This window comes from Limanda limanda, chromosome 15 (genome assembly GCF_963576545.1).
Source record: "Limanda limanda chromosome 15, fLimLim1.1, whole genome shotgun sequence".
NCBI classification, from domain to species: domain Eukaryota; kingdom Metazoa; phylum Chordata; class Actinopteri; order Pleuronectiformes; family Pleuronectidae; genus Limanda; species Limanda limanda.
In genome coordinates, this window is record NC_083650.1 from 14260888 (window position 1) to 14274433 (window position 13546).

The window sequence follows — 13546 nt, forward strand, 5'->3', positions numbered from 1 at the left end:
TTACACCAGTGCAGGTTTGTGCGTCTGCTGTGATCCTGTGTTTGAAAGGGATGAACACTCAGGCGTCACACTCTGAATGCACAACATTCTGACAACGCCTTTTGCACAAAGTTGTTTAATGTCAGTATTCAAGCAAAAGTGAAGGGGATAATTGTCCAGAATCGTTCAACTTTATCTACTTTTCAAGAAAGTTGGATGTGTTTGATTTAGAAGTAAATATTTTACATGCTCCAGCTTTAAAATAAGACATTTATACGTTAAGCCCCGCTGTCTGTCTGTAATATTTATGTCTGTTTTCTCGTGGGGGACCCAGTCATCATGTTTAATCTGAGTGGGAAAAAATAAAATAATTCACAGTTTATGTGTCATGAATGGCAGAGAATTACCTTTGAACAGTGATTCATGCATTTCTAACTCATTTTATTTTACAACTTCTCACCCTAACTTTTTCAACTGATTTCAGATCAGTGAATTTTCAATAATTAGCAATACGTACAGATGTTTATCTCATTAAAGCACTGAATACTGATCTTTAAATATGGTGTGAATAAGCATTTAAAAGTTCAACCCATATTTCACTTTTTCAGTTATACGAACCCAGCTACTGGTTTAATAAGCAGGGTGTTGTGCTAATGTGATGGTGATAAGAGCTGCACAGTAGCTGATACATAGCATAAAGGTGCCTTGATATAAACTTGTGATCTTGATTTTCCTCATCGTGTCAAATGCATCTGTTTTTGGATCTTGGTTTAAAGAATGACAGCAAAGAGACATTCTATTGGTCCACTGCACTTTTTGCAGATCGAAGAAATATACAGTAGTTTGCAAAGAAGACTAATTTATTATCCAAATATGTAGAGATGGCTAAAGAAGACACTTCAAAACCAAATATCTTGAGGTTGACAAGTCAGAATTGATTGATCTATTTATTAGGACACAAAATAAAGTCTTGGAAAAATGGAGACTGATGCTCAAATCGTTGTGCTTCATGTAGACCCACAGACAGTTTGCTTACATCAGAGTGAACCTGGCTGCCAGCGGTTGAATGAATGAATTGATGTAAACCCTCACAGTCCTAAAACTGCCTCTGGGCTGTGCCCCAAGTGTTGTAAATTCCTCACAACGCCCCTGCTGTTCACACACACACACACACACAATTCTTTCCCCATTGGTTAGGGGAATTAACTGAGAGGCGCCAGGAGCGGGGATGTGTGGAGAGAGAGAGAGAGAGATGAGAATGACCCCCATGTATTAACTCTGTTTGTTATGTGGCCAGTGAGCTCCTGCAGCGGGGTGAGGTGGGTTCTTGTGACGAGGGTCGAGGTCTCTCATTTTCCCTGATAGAGGGCTCAGACATTGAGGGAAGGACCAAAGCGTGGCGGAATTCAGTCAACTTCAATTACAGCCCCTTGTAGTTTTCCCAAAGGCACACTATAGTGCCTTTAAGGGGGAATCAATGAGGTGACAAATTGTTGTGGACAGCAACCCCTTTTATTTGTTACGCTGTTGTGTCCAATGCCTGGATGCGAATCAAACAGCGTGCATGTGTGTGTGTGTCAAGGTGTGCGTTTGGCGTATATAGACGTGCAGTGCTTTCCATTTATGATAATTGAATGCTTTGGTCCATTTGTGTTTCGGTGCTTTATTTTCTGCTGGTGGCTTTAATGGCTTGTTATCTGTCAAAACCTATTTTTAAATGCTTCCTAATGACTGCTCACATGTATCAGCTCCTGAGGCTCACAGAAGCTTTGTGTTTTAATATCACAATAACAGTGTTAAGGGTTTTTCTTAAGGTTATTTGTGCTTTGTCAAGTCTCTGTCACGTCTGCACTCGTCTGACGGCTGATGAGGGGTGACTCGCTCGAGTACATCCAGAAACATATGTTGTCGCTGACTTGTTTTTTAATGATGGAGGGAGTCACCAATATGCTTTCTGCTTGAACAGCTCAGGAAATTGGATAAACACCAGTGTTGGACGTATGGCGGAGCTGAGCAATAGAGCTTTAGGTATAGGAGAGTCACAGGGAAGTGAGAATTTATCCATACACCTTTACACCTACACAAAAATAGATTTGGTAGAAGTATAAAGATAATTTAAATTTTGAGATATGCAAATTGATTACCGTTGTTTGTTTGTACCATGCATTAATCCAACAAGTAATGAACCTGATCGGCAGCCGACTGCTTTGGTCCATTTAATCTGTGAAGAGGTGAAATGTTTATCAGTCAGTGTTTGTGTAGCCCGTGCTTTGTGATAGCTGAGAGGCTTTGTGTAGTTTGCTTTTGCCCAGTGGTCAGGTTTATACTGTAAGTGTGAGAGTGTACTGACTTTACATTACCTGGTGAATCTAATGCACGTCACTTAATTACTCTGGACCTGCTGCAGGATATATTTCATGTAGAGTAGAGTACTTTCACATCATATTGTCTTATATATGTGTGCTTTTTAGAAATGATTATGTGTGAGTGTGGTGTTTGATCAGTCAAGCGAATGTCAAGTTGCTATTCCCGAAATGGTTGTCATGAGACTTGTGGAACTTGTACAAACAGAATGTGATTTCTCTATGTGCTTTTCTGTTCGGGCAGCTCTGGTCCACGACTGCATTTTGATAAAGCAGATAATTTTTTTGTCCTCTTACCTTGATCACACAGACACAACTGGGATGAGATGAGAGAAACAGTTCATGTCTACAGGAAAAGCAGAGCAGTTATTCAATTGTATGATGAAGCAGTGCAGTGATACTTTATCAGCATGCACAAGGAAAACCTTTGCTTAGTATGATGACAGGCCAAAAAATAGCAGAAGTGTGCATGTTAATTCTAATTAAGTGTATTAACAGTGAAGTCCTAATGCTTTGCCACAATCTACCTGTGTTCTCTGGCTAAGGTAGGTGCTATCTGCTGGTCATTGGAGTCGTAGGACCCAGCTGCACCACTAAATTAACTTCTATCCCATTTCAGCTCTGCAACTTTGTCCAATGTCTGTTTCTATTACTAATCCTGCAATTTTGAGACGCTCTTCATCATTTTCCTCGACAGCTTCCCATCAGGAACCCAAAGGGCCCGTGATTTTAATGCAGCACCTTTTTCTTTTTCTTTTTATGTCTCAGCAGGAAAAGAAGAGTACGTCGCAACCTTCAAAGGATCGGAGTTCTTCTGCTACGACTTGTCCTTGAACCCGATTCAAAGCAGCAGTGACGAAATCACCTTGTCATTCAAAACCCTGCAGAGGAACGGACTGATGCTGCACACGGGCAAATCAGCCGATTACGTCAACCTGGCCCTGAAAAATGGGGCTGTCTCTCTCGTCATTAATTTGGGGTCTGGAGCCTTTGAAGCTCTTGTGGAGCCAGTCAATGGGAAATTTAATGACAATGATTGGCATGATGTCAAAGTTACAAGGAATCTACGTCAGGTAACAGTACAGAGGATGATGCAGAGACTCAGTAAATGAATCCAAACAGATGCACTTTAATCATTACCATCATACAATATATTATTTTCTGACCAGACATCGTAATTGGATTTCTAAATTGAATCGTGGTAGTTTCTGGTGGAGATAAAACCGAACCGCAAGTGAACAGGGACTTTTAGATGTCAATCCAGAATTCTATTAAGTTACAAGGGGGAAAGGAGAGGAGTTGCATTCAGCCTCATTCAGACAATTGACAACATAGAGCATGACATTTATTTAGAGTTTTACGTTTTTACTATGATGACAATATCCTTAAACAAGACCTCAGTTTTCACAGTTTGTAGTATATCTGTGTGAAATTGACTGAACTCAAATGCCAGTGCAGTTAGAATAGCCTTTTTGTTTTTATTAGTACATTTCTATTATGGATGACATCACTGTTGGGAGCTTATTTCACAAGACAGTTTTCATAAAAGAGCAGTAAATGAATAGGAACAATTCTGATAACCTATTCTTTATAAGACGTCTATTGTGTAGACATTACACAGTTTAGTCGCTGAGGGTTATGCTTTGTATTCAAAGTTCAATGAGCAAATCACTCCAACTGGATCTACAGGCTTTAATAGGCTCTTCAGCATGGCCTTGACGACCCATCTCTGCATGTATAGCTCTTAAGAGACTATGTAGTGACAGCCTGTCTGGGTCAGACAGCAAAGGATTTCTTACGAATTCGACTTCCCGTTCCATTTAGCAGCTTGTGCCTCTTACATTACTCTACATCAGAGGACGGCCCCTTCTAGCCATCCTACTGATTGTGCCATGTGCCTCTGGCAATGCTGCTCACAAGTGGGGGACTAGACAGGGTATCAACAGAAATGGTTCATGCCGGATTCTCACCCAGAGCAGCGGAATCAGCTGGGATGAAGGAAAACGTGTAAAGCAGAGCCCTTGGCCATGTCCAAGTGCATCCATCTGCAAGAAGAGTTTGTCCTGACTGGGGGTGAGGCTGCAGAGAGTTAGGGGTTTGTTGCATTGCAAGCAGATTGACTAATTCTATTTGTACCAGGCCAGCATCCACTAAATGGTGTCGGGATTCAGCTGCCTCTCAGCAAATGGCAGCAAACCCTGGGATAGACCAACAGTGCTAGACTGTTGGACCCATGATTGATCTGAAGACACTGAAGGCTTGCTGCAGCACAGATCAAAGCATCCAGCGGCTTTGCAACTTGAACAACAATGCCAATCGATGTCAGCCGCTACTCAGCTGTAGGTTGGAATTTCACATCCCTGTTGGCTAAAGGCTGCCACCACTATAACAGGATCCTGATCCCTGCTTCCGTTTACAGTAGGCTGATGTGTTTTGACTCATTCTGGTCAGGGAGTCTATTGCAGGAAGTCACTGAGTGGTCTCTGTACTCCAGGAGCTACGTAGCAAAATGCCACAGGCTGAGATATTGGAGCTGTAATCTTTGGTGCACAAAGCACTGCTACATGTGTCTCATGAAGAAAAGCCAGTCACTAGCACCTACACCAAGCAGTTGGTACAGATCACTTACCAAAGCCAAAAGGACATAAAGGTTATTATATCATGGAGTTGCTAGGGAAAGAAATCTTGAATGGGGATTAGGTTTTTACGTGTAAGTGTTAAGGAAAGGCATATGCAAAACATATTTTATATGAATTACCACATACATACTGTTGCCTGCAAAGAGTGTAGTGTCAACTTTTCCCGGCATACATATAGATCCTGTTAAGCCCATGTACAGACTATTTTCAGTTAGCACAACAGTGTCATTCTAATTCTAGACCAGACTTTGAAAAACAACATCTCTAGATTCGTTCCTGCTCATTTGGTGGGAAATGTTTGTCTCCACCTCACTACCAGAGCTGCTTCTTCTGCATAATTAGCAGATTGATTATTGGAAAAAGCCAAGGATCTGGCCAGCTTGGAACATTCACTGCATTCAAATTGTGAAAGACAACCAAGCATATTGAGTGCATGCTCTATGGGGGAATCCGAATTACCATCCTCCTCATTTTGTGTCAGGGTCTTCTTTGCTTTGTCTCATTGCAGTAAAGTGATCCTAAAGTTCATCAATAAGACCAAGCGGAGGTACAGTATTGTATGGACGACGGAAAGTCTGAAACGCTGGATTGGTCTGAAGACTAAAACCAACAATAAAACAATGCAAAGATGTTAAAAAAAACAATAAATACCAATAAAATAAACAAAGCTTAAAATGGTCTCGAACGTAGGACAGTCAAAGAGGGTCGACTGATGTGCTTTAGGCATTCCTTCTTATGAACCATTTGGTGTCTGTTAATCATAACCTTTTGTGAGGACGTGGGTAAGGGAGCTTCGGCTTCTCAGTGGTCTGGTAACATAAAGAACATGGTGCACAACCACCGGGAGGAACTGAGGGAGTTACTGGTCGAGCTCCGGTACCTCTTGTGGAGCACTCCTGTTATTTCCTTGGTCTGCCTTTTTTCTTGTTAAACTTATTTTGCCCTTTTTTCCTCTACGTTACTAACATGCTTTGGAAACAAACTAACATCATTCATGGAATGTGCCATTCTACTAATCTGTATGGTTTTTGCCGTTTAACAATGTACTAACAGTATTGACCATCATATATTATTTGAGTAACAATCGTTATTCTGTTCACAGTTTTTAATTTCCTTTCTCCCCCCTTTTCCACAAAGCACTCAGGCATTGGACACGCTATGGTAAACAAACTACATTGTTCGGTAGATATCATTCTAATTGTTTCTTAGTTTGGGTTTGCCGTGTGTTTCTTTTCTTTTCTTTTTTTTTTACTGTAGACGTCATTTACAAAAAAAGGGAAATCGCGGTTGGTACTCTCTTCTGCTTACTTTTTCGAATCCTTTTTTAATTTCTCGGTTCATTTGTTTGTTCCGCCCTCTTTATTTCACTTGTCTCCTGTCCAATTCTGTTTGATCCACCTTTTTAGGAGCATCATTTCGAGCCTTTTGCATCAAGCTGTGGTTAATAATGAGGACCCTCTCCTGTCTGGCTGGCCTGATGCTCTTTGGCTCAGCCAGTTGTATCCCCATTCACTTTGCATGGCATGCACTTTGACTACGTGTTTTGCGAATGCCACGCTGCCTATTTGTCAAAAAACAATGTGACAGTCGAGCTGTGTGTGTCTGTGGTGCTTCTCCGGTGTTTCTTATTTGTCTTTGTGGTTTTGCAGTGTCCAAGAGCATTTGCATGCATTGGACACTGTGTCAAAAATTCTGACGGTGTCTCCCAATCAAGCAATTGGGAACATTTTCTTTTTGTACGCTTGTGAACAAAAAGAAAAGACAAATGCATGCATGCTGTTTTGTTTCTCTACTACCCTCAGTCAGTGTCCTGACCTATACTGAAAGGTGACTGTACTTTTCATGGCATGTGCTCCCTCTCTAACCCAGTGGCACGTTCTGATTTCATTGGTAGAACTGCTGGAAGTACTAATATGGAATTAACAGTTAAAACTAACCTGAATAACATTCTACTAACACCATTTTTGTGTCTGCTAAAGTACGTTTAAGTTGCTGTAGGGGCAATACTAACACTGTAGTATGGGCAGTTTACTAACTCTAACAATACTTTTTTTTGAAGGCTTGCAGTCTTCCTACTAATCAAACTGGACAAAATAATATTTGAAAACAAGAAAAAAGAGAATAAAAAAAATAACACAAAAAAAGAGAATACAAAAAATAATTAAAAAAAAAAAACAGACATGAAAATGGGTTTCAGTCTATCATAGACGACGAGAAGAAAAAGGCAATGGTGCTGCGGTGTATAGGCTGTCTGAGTATAGCATGTCTTTTCCCTGTGCTTTGTTGTCTAGGTAACAATATCCGTGGATGGGATTCTGACCACCACAGGATATACACAAGAAGACTACACCATGCTAGGCTCTGATGACTTTTTCTATGTTGGAGGGAGTCCTAGCACAGCTGACCTGCCCGGATCTCCGGTCAGCAACAACTTCATGGGCTGCCTCAAGGAGGTAAACACTGCTTCTGTGTGCACTCTGAGGCTGGTGGGTGTGCAGGAGATGACTGGCTTCACCTTAGGACACCCAAACAGGCACATCCACCCACACACTGACCCTGTCTCATCCTTTCCACTTTGCTTTAGTTAGTTTCACCTCCTTTCCCTCGTACGCTCTCACAGAAACTTTATCTTGCCTCTACCACCCCCTCAGTGCGGTGATAATATTAAACACACATACATTCACATGGAGGCACAAGCTGTCCCACACTGCCACACATGCAGAGCTCAGTCTTGCGTTGAACTCGACCACAGGCTTCATACAGATCTGTCAGGTGCATTTCTTAATCCCAATTCATCCGTCTGTGTCAAAAACTATACCGCAGCCTATGAGTGACCTGTACCCTATGTAGAGCCCTACGCCGCACCCTGACGTGCAACTCCCAAGAAAGTAACAACACGTAGAAGGGGGGGGGCGCATGACCACAAGAGCTGGGATTGGTCCGCTTGGTTACGTCCGATTTCGGGCAGACTCACTGCCATTTTTGATTTGAGTTGAAGGGACGCACACGGAGAGCGTCTTTCTTTTCTTTTCTTCGCTACTGTTCTTTGAGAAGAAGTAATTGTTCTTCGACATCTATCAGCTCAAACTCCAACATGATCAGATTAGTAATACTTGCCATTCTTCTGAGGTAAACAGAGACGCCACAGAATTTGTAAATAAGTGGACAAGAAACCGGTTTGCGTTTAAGCTGTGTAATTGCAGCACGACCCACACACTAACACCTATGCACAAATATGAATGCTTGGCCCCATGCTAAGGTACCGTGTGTACCTATGATGTAGCTTCGACGCAGATGCATGAATTGGGCTTAGGTGGAGCAGTGGTCCTGAGATCAGCCAAGTTGGAGCTACTTAACTCCTCACTATTCTTCCAGTGGGGGATTTGACTACTTATTTGACTACCATTGTGTTTAATCATTGTCAATAGTCGAATGTAACCTTAAAGTGCTCAAAATATGCAAGTAGTGTTACCTGGGTTTAAACTCGCCACTAAAAAACAGACATGGCTGTACTTCACTGTTTTGATGTAAAATCTATACTGTCTGAACACAGCTCATTCTGTATCTTGGGGGTTTCATGATGTAATGACTTATAGTCTGTCATTTGTCAATTAGATCTGAATTCATGTGCCGAGTACTCAAGGCGTATACCCGGCCATTATCTATACTGCTAATCCTTGTAAGGTTGCTGGAGCGAGTTACAGCTCACCAGTTTATCACAGGGACCACATAAAGACAAAACAACCAATCACACTCACACCTCTGGTCAGTTTAAAGTATCTAGTTAACTTAACCCCAATTTGCATGTCTGTGGACTGTGGGAGGAAGCTGGAGCATCTGCAGAAAACCCGTGCAGATATGGGGAGAGCATGCAAACTCCACACAGAAAGACTCTGGCTGTCTATATTTCATCTCTAGAGATGTGACAAGAGTAGGAAAGAAAGAGATAATTTGTCCAACAATGGGTTCTCAAGTGATTCCTTTCACCTGGAGCTTTTAATGTTGGTTAACATGGATTCTGACCTAAATCCACAAATATCGGTATAAATCTCTGTACAGCACAAATAAGCCATTGCTCTTTATTTTTTATCTCAAACGCTATTTCTCCCTTAGTCTTTTTCTTGTGTTGCTCCTCTTGCTCATTTGGTGTCCTACATTTTGTCTCTCGCCTCAAGCGCAGGCTCATCGTCAGTGAACCTCCGCGAGATGTCTAAGACAGCTCTGCTTAATGAGCAGGCAGGGTGTGGACCACATGTCCACACGCCATGTACTGCTCATTAGAGGTCTGCTTGTTAAGGAGACTCGTCTTAGTTAACTACGTGTCTCTGAGATGCTGCGGGAATGGGACTGGGGAACCCCAGGCACGCAGATCCACCCCACTGAGCTGCCTTTGCTGCTGCACATCAGCCTAACCACAGTGGCGGCTATCGCTATCCTCAGATCAGTTGCTCAAAAACTTTTAAATATGGTGCAGAGCCGTGATAGTTCCCAGGAGACGGGAGACAGACTTAGTTTCCCCTCTTTTATTTGCCTCTGGGATCATTTAATATCCCTTATTTAGTTTTACAGGACAAGTGCAGAAGTCAATACCAGTTTTTCTAAGAGAAAGCTCATACGCTGTAAAATCCATAGCGGCTCTATCACCTACTTGGCTTTTAATTTATTTCTGACGTTTTTAGTGCGGGAACAAACTCACTGCATCACGTCATCCGGCCTGTTGAATTAAACACATGCCCTGTCTCGGGTCAGCTCCTGTGTATGGCGTGATAACATATCAGCGGTGGTTCTTAACAGCGTGCGCCGCGGGGCCCTGATCGATGGCTCGGTCCCGAGTGGCCTCTTGCAGTGTTTGTGTGCAGATTCCAGATTTCTTGGGGTTGCCACGCCTGCCCGATGGTTCTTCTGATGGCAAAACAAACGCTGGTGCAGTAATAGCTCAGCTGTCACTGCCCGAGCTTGATGACAAATTAGTGCAACATTACTAGTGCAGCACCAGTCGTAGCTCACACCAGTCGCCCCTTCGACTCGGAGAGGTGCCCTTTGTCTCGACCATAAAAAATTGATTTGGGTTTATTGGCTGTGTCTCTGGCACCTTTAGCCGACAGGTCGAAAGTCCAGCAGGTAGAGATATCACCACGTCTGTCACTTTTACGTGCTTTACGGCACCGTCAGGAGATTATGGTCAAATCATCTTTATGACACTTCCATTTCCACTCTATTCTGCTCAGTGTCAGGCTCGAGAGCGAACTGTACTGTACATTTTTATGGGATGGAAGATAATGATGTGAGAATAAAAGCTCGCAGTTATCCGCTTCCTGTTTGTCCTTGCAGTTGAATGCGGCCTGATACAGTCAGTCACAAACGACCCGAGCATTTATAAGCCTGAGCTCGCCTAATTCCGAAGCTCCGCTGTGAGCTCGATCTACCAGAGCCACAGTAGATCTGACTCAGTGATAAACAAAATGCTCCATGCAAATGCAGTCCCATCGGAGGTGTCCCGTTTTTTCAGGTGAGCGAGTAGCACAACCGCAAATAGAGAACATGGCCACTGTTTTCCGCAGCTGTAACTCATGTCATGTGGTCCGTTGAAAGAGATATAGATTCACCATTACGACTCTTTTGTTATGTAAATACATATACAGGCTTTAACTATAATGGCGCTATCCGTCACTTCATAGTCGTGCCTAGCAATTAGTGGTGTTGGAGCGCTGTGTAGGAGAGCTGAGCGGCTCTGGATGGTTGTTGTTAAATATTAGTTGCTCCGTTATCCCTCTGCCTGGTGTTCTATTGGCAGCTTTATCTCAGGTGTTCATAATATTTCCTTTGCAACTTCATCATACAGCCTTTTCTTAAAATACTTGTGCATTTCAGTGGTGAAGTAATTTTAAATATCGTGACCGCGCTGACTTTTTAATGAAAAAAATTCTTGACATCCACCAAAATGTTAATTTGTCTCGTATGTGGAAATTAGAGGTAACAAGGCAGAGGGATCCTCCAGCTGCAGTCAAGCCACATACTTCTTCAAGACAGAGATTGGATGATGATGAGGTTAAGGCCGCCTCTAATTTCCGAAGATTGCTGCCAAAACAGTATCACTTCGTCCTAAACACAAACACACACATTGTGGCTACTACGTCTGCGGCTTCATCAATATTTTGAAGAATTCACTCCAGCAGCAGTGTTTAGAGCAGAATGTAATATGTATCATATAGTGTCTTTATGCCTCTATACCGAACATAGACAGGCATAACTCCTGAAGATAAGGGATGGATGGATGGATGGATGGATGGATGGATGGATGGATGGATGGATGGATGGATGGATGGATGGATGGATGGATGGATGGATGGATGGATGGATGGATGGATGGATGGATGGATGGATGGATGGATGGATGGATGGATGGATGGATGGATGGATGGATGGAGTTCCTAAACACAAATGGGTTTAACAAGGAAAGCCAATGCCAAACAAAAAATACTCAGGGTCAGTTAATGGCGGTGCTGAACCGTATGACAATGATCCTAATCGGTAATTGATGGTTTAACACATGACATTATGACACATTTCTTCTGTAATGGGCTCTTATGCCTCTGCAGCACTTGGCATCTCAAGGGTCACAGCACGGATGCACTTCATTTAGCTGAGAGCCAGACCTGGTTTACACGTCCTGAGAATATGAACTGACACTGATATCTGTGTCTCAGCAAAAAATGAAACGTGCTGACTGTCAAATTTCAGCCTTTTTTAAATAAAGAACAATACACTGTTTGTGTATGTGTATGCTCATTCATTGGTTTTTAATTTGTTTTAGGGTAACCAATAACCCTCATCTGCCAACTTTTCTCCTAATAACAGGGTCCAACAGGGGCCTTAATCAGCGTTTTCCTTCGCACCTGCGAACAAGACAGCGGTGCAGATTCATCATTTCAATAGAAACTCCCAGATGGAATCATCTCCTCCAGCCCTAATCACTACTGTCGTTTAAATTCAGACGTCTCTTCCTTCAGCAGACAGTCGAGCCAAATGTCAAAAAGCCATGTCTCAACTCTTTACACTTCACCCAGCCAGTACAGTGTGCGTGTGTTGTGAAGGCTTCAAATAGGGGGAAAGAAAAACAGGATGATGCGAGTGACACTTGGTGAACACTAAAAAAGGTGCAGGTCTGAAAAAGAAAACTCTTCAGGCCAAAGAGAAGGCAAAGGCTGCACTGCTTTGCTCGTACAATAATATTCATTGTATTTATTTGTTTTTCATATTAATGACAATCTGTAGCAGGTGGTCAAACCAGACACCAATTTAGAACTAATAAATTATAAATGATAACTAATTTAAAATATTTATCAATTGTTTAAAATTAGAACTGAACTGTATGTAGGTAAAAGATAAATGACATTTAGTGTCAGGCAAACATCTGAAGCCTTTCTGCAAACAACAACTTCAGATTTTCATAAGCAGCTCATTCATTTTTGAAAGCAATCATAAATAACAACTAGACATCCAGGGAAGTATAACAAGGGCCAAGCAGCTTGGCACAATTCACTGACCTTGCAATTAAAAAGCCATAAGCTTTGAGCAATAGGTGCTTTTACAAAGGCCTTAAAGTATATTTGCAGCTTGGCTGGGAAAACCTCTGACAGTGCACGCTGCCAAGATCTGGTTGAGTCGGGGACAGCTTTACTCTGGATCAAAATGTTTTAATCATATATCCTGAGCTAAGAAGTGTCTTAAGAAGTAAGATAGTCTCACGTTTAAATTTTGCAAACAATGCAAGATGGTAGTCTTTGACATTGGGTGAGATACTGTATGTATGACTGTAGAATTGATTTTCTCTTTCTACTCAAATTCAGGTTGTGTACAAAAACAATGATGTGAGACTGGAGCTGTCCAGGCTGGCCAGGCAGGGCGACCCCAAGATGAAGGTGCACGGTACCGTGGCCTTTAAGTGTGAGAACGTGGCCACTCTGGAACCCATCACCTTCGAGACGCCAGAGTCTTATATCATCCTCAACAAGTGGAACGCCAAGAAGACGGGCTCCATCTCCTTTGACTTCCGCACCACCGAGCCCAACGGCCTTCTCCTCTTCAGCCACGGCAAGCCCAAGCAGCCGGGGAAGGATTCCAAGAACCCCCAGACTCTCAAGGTGGACTTCTTTGCCATCGAGATGCTGGACGGACATTTGTACCTGCTGCTGGACATGGGCTCGGGAACCACTAAGACCAGGGCGGTCAATAAGAAGGTCAATGACGGAGAATGGTACCATGTGGACTTCCAGCGAGATGGCAGATCAGGTAAATTTAAAGTAATCATGTAGAGTTTTGAGGTGAAGAAGATGGAAAATGTTTGATGAAACACTAACGAATGTAGAATACGCCTTCAATCTGTCTGCATATATGTATGCGTTTTCTTTATCTGCAGTGCGTTCAGGGCCGCTGTGTTCATGAATATTTGCAGTCTGTTGTTGAGAGGATGACTGGTAGTCTGTAGTGTAAATATCTATCATAGAAGACATACATGCTCTACAACATGAAGCAGAATCCTAGAGTAGGAGCTCTGCTCTGTGC

General features: G+C 42.5%; 1 protein-coding gene across 3 annotated transcripts in view; it reads left to right on the forward strand.

Annotated features, from left to right (window-relative positions):
* Positions 1-13546, forward strand: part of LOC133020538 (neurexin-1a-like) — a 253681-nt gene that overhangs the window by 78739 nt on the left and 161396 nt on the right. For 2 of the 3 annotated variants that reach the window (XM_061087130.1, XM_061087131.1), the window contains 4 exons: positions 3114-3415; positions 6119-6142; positions 7273-7434; positions 12832-13273. In XM_061087130.1, the coding sequence (XP_060943113.1) occupies positions 3114-3415; positions 6119-6142; positions 7273-7434; positions 12832-13273 (930 nt within the window). Of the gene's footprint in view, positions 1-3113; positions 3416-6118; positions 6164-7272; positions 7435-12831; positions 13274-13546 lie in introns of all 3 variants that reach the window. The other variant, XM_061087129.1, reaches the window with a different exon arrangement.